Here is a 5,403-nt window from a genome sequence, read left to right on the forward strand (position 1 = left end):
GCTGCGGGTTTCCCTTGTCATCAAAAAAAAAAAAACAGAGATAGCTTGAACATATAATCGACAGCATCATGTTAAAACTGGAATGAACCAGAAAAATCAACATCAAGAAGAGAAAGAAACTTCTTGTAAAGCCAACTTAACATGCTCTCTAGCGCAAACTTTTGCTCAGTTTCACTTATTTGGTGTCCAGAAATCGTGCACATGCAAATAAAATCTTATCAAGCTTTTGACTTTTCACATGGCCCTCAATGAACACAAGAGTGGAGATACTTCAAACTTCTATAAAGGGAGAACTGAAAATACTGATCTAGCATTATTTAGATCTGACAATAAGAACACAAGGTGGAAAGAATCTGCTTACATTGTCAAATTCCGCTGAAACATGGGAATATTCGCCCATGAACCAAACCTGTGACACAGTTAAGTTCTTGTAAGAATAACAATTTAACAAAGTACTCCAGATCAACATTTGGATGCAGGTTAGAGATGGTCATGGTTTTATATCATTAATCATAGAAGTCACTGGTATCAGGACTTTGAGGAGAATAGAATACTAAACTCATACGCACTTGCCAATGCCTATGTACTGAGGCAGGGATTGAGATATAATTTTAGATAATACGGCCCACTTCAAATGCTGATTTCAAATCTGACTAGATAACTCTTTTATCAGTGATGAATGAGATTGGCATGGTGAACTGCATGCTACATTTACCTTCCATGAAATTATATGTATTATGCCACATGCTTTATGAAACAACCAGTCACACTTTCTTCTAGGAAAAACTAAGCCAAACACAACTAGTTAATAAACTAAGAAAAGAGTATCTTGTTGTAAAATGACCTTGAGCCTAACTCAATCAAAGAGCTAGCTCAAGTGGTGAGGATTGTCCAAACTATTTAAGGAGAGTAAAAACCATACACCTAACGGATGTGGGATACTGAGCATTGTATTTAATTGTTTAAGAGTCCCATGCTATAATTAGTTTTGTTCACTTCATCAATATTGTTCAAACAAGACTGTGCAGCCTATCCATGGTAATAACTGTTTTCCTTTTACAACGATGTCTTCGGCAGAAAATGCTAAGAAATAATTAAAAAAAAGAAGAAAAAGTCCCTTGGGAGTCTTAGAATACTGTCTATCCTTATTGTAGCTTCAAGGGTGTTCTGACAGTCAAAATTCTAATACATCAGGCTTAAGCGCCTACAGCAGGAGAAAATTTTGTGTTATATGAAAATTAGAAATGTTGTAGTAGCTGGCGTATAAATATATATGAAGACACCAGAAGTCATTTTTCCTAAATGTCTTGGTCTACATCATTAGTCATCCAATCATGCAAAAAATGGAATGCTGCCATCCTAAATTGTATAACATTTAGACTTATTTTGACTTAATTCCTTTTAGAACTGAAGAAAAGCACACTTTTATATCATTTGTGTTTGATGGAAAACAACCACGTTAACAGTTTGTATCACAAACACATAGTAAACAGACTAAATAGTTGGAAAAATCTACACAAACTCTGTACCATTGCAGAAAGTGCTTTCACGCCAACTGTGCGGAGATTTATAGCACTTTCTTCCTCTCCTATTTGTTGTGCCAGTTGACACAGCTTTGGAATAAAACCATCTAAATGAAACATGTAAGTACCGTCTTTCTGCATAAATCAATAAAGTCAAGAAAGTATAAGATAATTCAAATTTGTCAGATATAACTGATGCATAAACATGAACAATAAATAACACCCTATAGATCCAGTCTAAAGTTGAGGAGAACTCCAAAGCACCAACCTGATTATTTACAAAATCAAATAGTGATTCACATCCGACAATTAGCATGTCATTCTCACGCGACTGATCTAGAAGAGTTTGTAAGACGCTGAGCAAACTATTTGCAAAAAGTGGCCTGACAGATAAATGTACGAAACCATATTACCATACATAATATAATGTGAAAATTAGAAATGCATCTCTTTGTGGCCATCACGAACCAAAAAATGAAAGAAGCCGAAAAGGACCAATTCATACTTCGCTAAGTAACAAAAACTTACATGTGCTCCTTGCATGAAACAACCAACTTTTTGTATATACACATAACAACCTTTGCTGACCGAAAATTCTCATTTCTCAATTCCTTATAACACTTCTCTTCAAGTGACTTTGTTATCTGTTCAGCAGATCCAAGAAAGGTTAATGATAAAAATGTAATAGAAAATTTGGACTTTAGGCATGAAGCAAAAAGAAGATTTCTGCTACATAGGGAACTATGACGACATGATGCAAACATTCATTTAACTAAAACTATTTCCAAATTTGAGCATATGCTTTGGCAGCTGAATAACCAAATGAAGTTCTTTTCAGCATTCTGGCTGAATCTGGAATGTGACTTAGTTCCTTCCCAGTATCATGCTATCTCAGCCAATCAATTTAACCAGGAATTGCAGGCAGCGGACTCCCTCTAACTGACTCTCCTCAGTTAAAACGTGACCTAATACATTAAAGAAGTGCATCTAAGATAACTATTTGATGGTTGTACAGTCAAAGTCATGGATTCAAATGGGTTCCAAATGTATGCTCATTTCAAATGCATTAGCCATGACATCACACGGTTCTTATCAAATAAGAGGTTTTTACTAGAGTTCTACTTGTAATTTCGGAAAACCTGGATACATTTGTGAGCTAGTTTCCTGGTTACTATCACCAGTTTACCAAAAATGGAATCTCATTACCAGACAAAGAAACTGTAAGTAAATAAAGTTATCCTGAAGATTAGCAAAAATATAATAGTTTACAAACTTTCAGGAGGCTTTTCATGGATTGTTTCAAGGGCTCATAATTTTCATGTAACACTGGGAATGAATATACCTTGGGAATTCGAAAAGGATTTTTTGCAGCATATTCACAAAGTTTTCCAATTTTCCTATCATTTGGTTCTTCTTCCTGCACAGGGAATGCACAAATGTCAAATACATGTAGATGTAGCATAGAAAGACAGCAAATTTATCATTTGTCAAATGGCCAAATACTACTCTTTCTGGATATTACCTCATATAAATGCACTGCTGAATGTTGCTTAAAATCATTTTGAACTTAAAAAGGTAATGCCAACCATGTAAATCAAAGGTAAAATCAGCTCATCAATTTCAGACACAATAATTCTTCAAATCTTATGCTTCAGGTTATTGACAGGCTATGCTTCTGTATTATAGTAGCTAGATATAATAATTTCAGGAACGTGTGTTTACGTGTTTATATGATTAAACTTGAGCTGAATCTAATCTATCAATGTGCAGAGATAATTGATGCTTCACATTCAATTTATATACAAATTTCTTATACCATACAGAAGTTCAAATATATTGCCCAACTTCCATCAAATTCAAATATCATGAGGCTTCCCTAAGAATCAAACAAGACCAAATATTGATGTGGCCACTCTAGAAAAATTTAGGATATTTACTTTCATCTTGGAATACTAAATTTCCGGGAGACACATTTACTATCACATTTTGACTTGAGATGCATGGTAGAAATTGAACAAGTTTTGAAGGAAAGAGAAGAAGAAAATGACAGCACTCATAGAGTCGGGAGATCTGGTGGGGCTGGGGTTACTCAAAGGCAAGGGTAAAGTAGTTATTGGAGAGCAAATGGCTGGTCTTTGTAACAAGAGAACAGGTCCCTTTCCAAAAAGCAAACCTTTCTAACCAATAAGGAAACGGGAACTTGTCTGCTGTCGACACAAAAGCTAGTGCTTGATTGACCAAAAGAAGATAGAAAACTTTTTGGAAAATCCAAGACAAACACGAACTATGGATTTGGACACTATAGGTGATACTTCTTTTGTTTTTTGGGAAATACATATATCAAATACATGAATAATAATATTTGCCTATTTTGCAACAGTGCTCCCCATGCACAATGTAAGGGTGGTGAAATTAATCCTCTGCTATCTGAAACTGAACTTTTACAGACTCATAAGCAGAGGTCAGGTTGTTAGAGATTGACTAGCAGGAAGATGGCACAAACAAGTAGTTGACTAATATCGGTGGTTCGCTCCTTTAGCAGGTGAAATATCCATATAAAGTAAAAACAATCAATGCCACTTACCTACTGCCATCTAAATCTAATACAAGCAAAAAGATGATGACTTCAAGAATCCCTATTAAGTTAAAAGTTCAAATGATTCATTAATACAGAGAGAAACTTATGATTAGACTCCACAAACTGATTTGGGAGATTTAACACATAAAAAGGAACCAAACAGAACATGGAAGGTGCTTATATTCACCATACAATCCTTGACTAACCTGGGACCGAGGGAAAATGTCTGAGATCAACTTCTTATACCTCTTAACAGGCTGCCTTGATCTTGTCCTCATCGCAGGGCAGAAGAAACAAAGGCTTCCACATGCTGGCAATACTTGCCTTGACATCACACCGGAGACTCCGTTCATTTTTTACTAACACGAAATTTGTTTTTTCGCCCAATTGAGTTAGCTCACAAGGTAAAAATGCTTTCTTTCCCTCCCTTTAACCTCTAATAACTCAAGAATCACTAAACCCTCAAAAAAATCAGAAAGGGAAAGAAAAGCACTCAGGAGCTTATGGGTACTCCTCCTCCTTTAGTCCTGTTTTTTTACAGCCTACAAATTAAAGAAATTCAAAACCACTTTACATCAAAAATCTCATTAAACCATCACATATCAAAATCTACCTACAAATGAGCAACAACAACAACAACATACCCAGTGAAATCCCCACAAAGTGGGGTCTGGGGAGGGTATAGTATACGCAGACCTTACCCCTACCTCCCGGAGGTAGAGAGGGCTATCTCCGAAAGACCCTCGGCTCAAGACCTATCTACAAATGAGTAATATGATCAAAAGGGTATCCCAATTTTCTCTCAACTAATCAAGATCATTAACCAAAATGGGGTTTCAAGAAAACTTGAAAACTAACCAAATTAAGCAACAGGGTATATGGAAATTTGAAAAAGATCATTTTTTTACAAATGAATTGGATGAAAATAACAGATACCCTAATATATATATAGGCATTTATGCAAATTCTACAAACTGGCAATGAGTCATATACATATATGTATATAAATATATATATACCTTTCAGATGAATGCCTGTAAAGTACAGAGCTGATGAACAATCAAAGATTTCCAACAATGCACCGGATCTCCTGCATTTCTTCCCCTTCTTTCAACAACCCTTCTCTAAAAAAAAAATTGACTCTCTCTCTCCTCTAAACACAATTTTTTTTTAAAAAAATAATCTTGAAAATTAGAAGAAAAAAAATGATGGATTTGGCCGGACACTAATTACTAATTAAGAAAAAAATAGTTTAACGGTAATATAAAGATTAAAGATATATAGAAATGGAAAGGGGGAATG

General features: G+C 35.1%; 1 protein-coding gene across 6 annotated transcripts in view; it reads right to left on the bottom strand.

Moving 5' to 3' along the window:
- Positions 1-5,403, bottom strand: part of LOC102581977 (protein EFR3 homolog B) — a 14,717-nt gene extending 9,314 nt beyond the window's left edge. For 2 of the 6 annotated variants that reach the window (XM_015309931.1, XM_006350142.2), the window contains exons 1-7: positions 5,121-5,402; positions 4,308-4,643; positions 2,866-2,940; positions 2,052-2,167; positions 1,792-1,906; positions 1,530-1,658; positions 362-409 (exon numbers count right to left, since the gene is read on the bottom strand). In XM_015309931.1, coding sequence (XP_015165417.1) covers positions 362-409; positions 1,530-1,658; positions 1,792-1,906; positions 2,052-2,167; positions 2,866-2,940; positions 4,308-4,454 — 630 coding nt within the window. In that variant the 5' untranslated portion in view covers positions 4,455-4,643; positions 5,121-5,402. Of the gene's footprint in view, positions 1-361; positions 410-1,529; positions 1,659-1,791; positions 1,907-2,051; positions 2,489-2,865; positions 2,944-4,307; positions 4,644-4,745; positions 4,861-5,120 lie in introns of those variants that run through there. The other 4 variants (XM_015309929.1, XM_015309928.1, XM_015309927.1 and 1 more) reach the window with 4 other exon arrangements.

The sequence above is a fragment of the Solanum tuberosum genome, unplaced genomic scaffold (assembly GCF_000226075.1).
Source record: "Solanum tuberosum cultivar DM 1-3 516 R44 unplaced genomic scaffold, SolTub_3.0 scf00118, whole genome shotgun sequence".
NCBI classification, from domain to species: domain Eukaryota; kingdom Viridiplantae; phylum Streptophyta; class Magnoliopsida; order Solanales; family Solanaceae; genus Solanum; species Solanum tuberosum.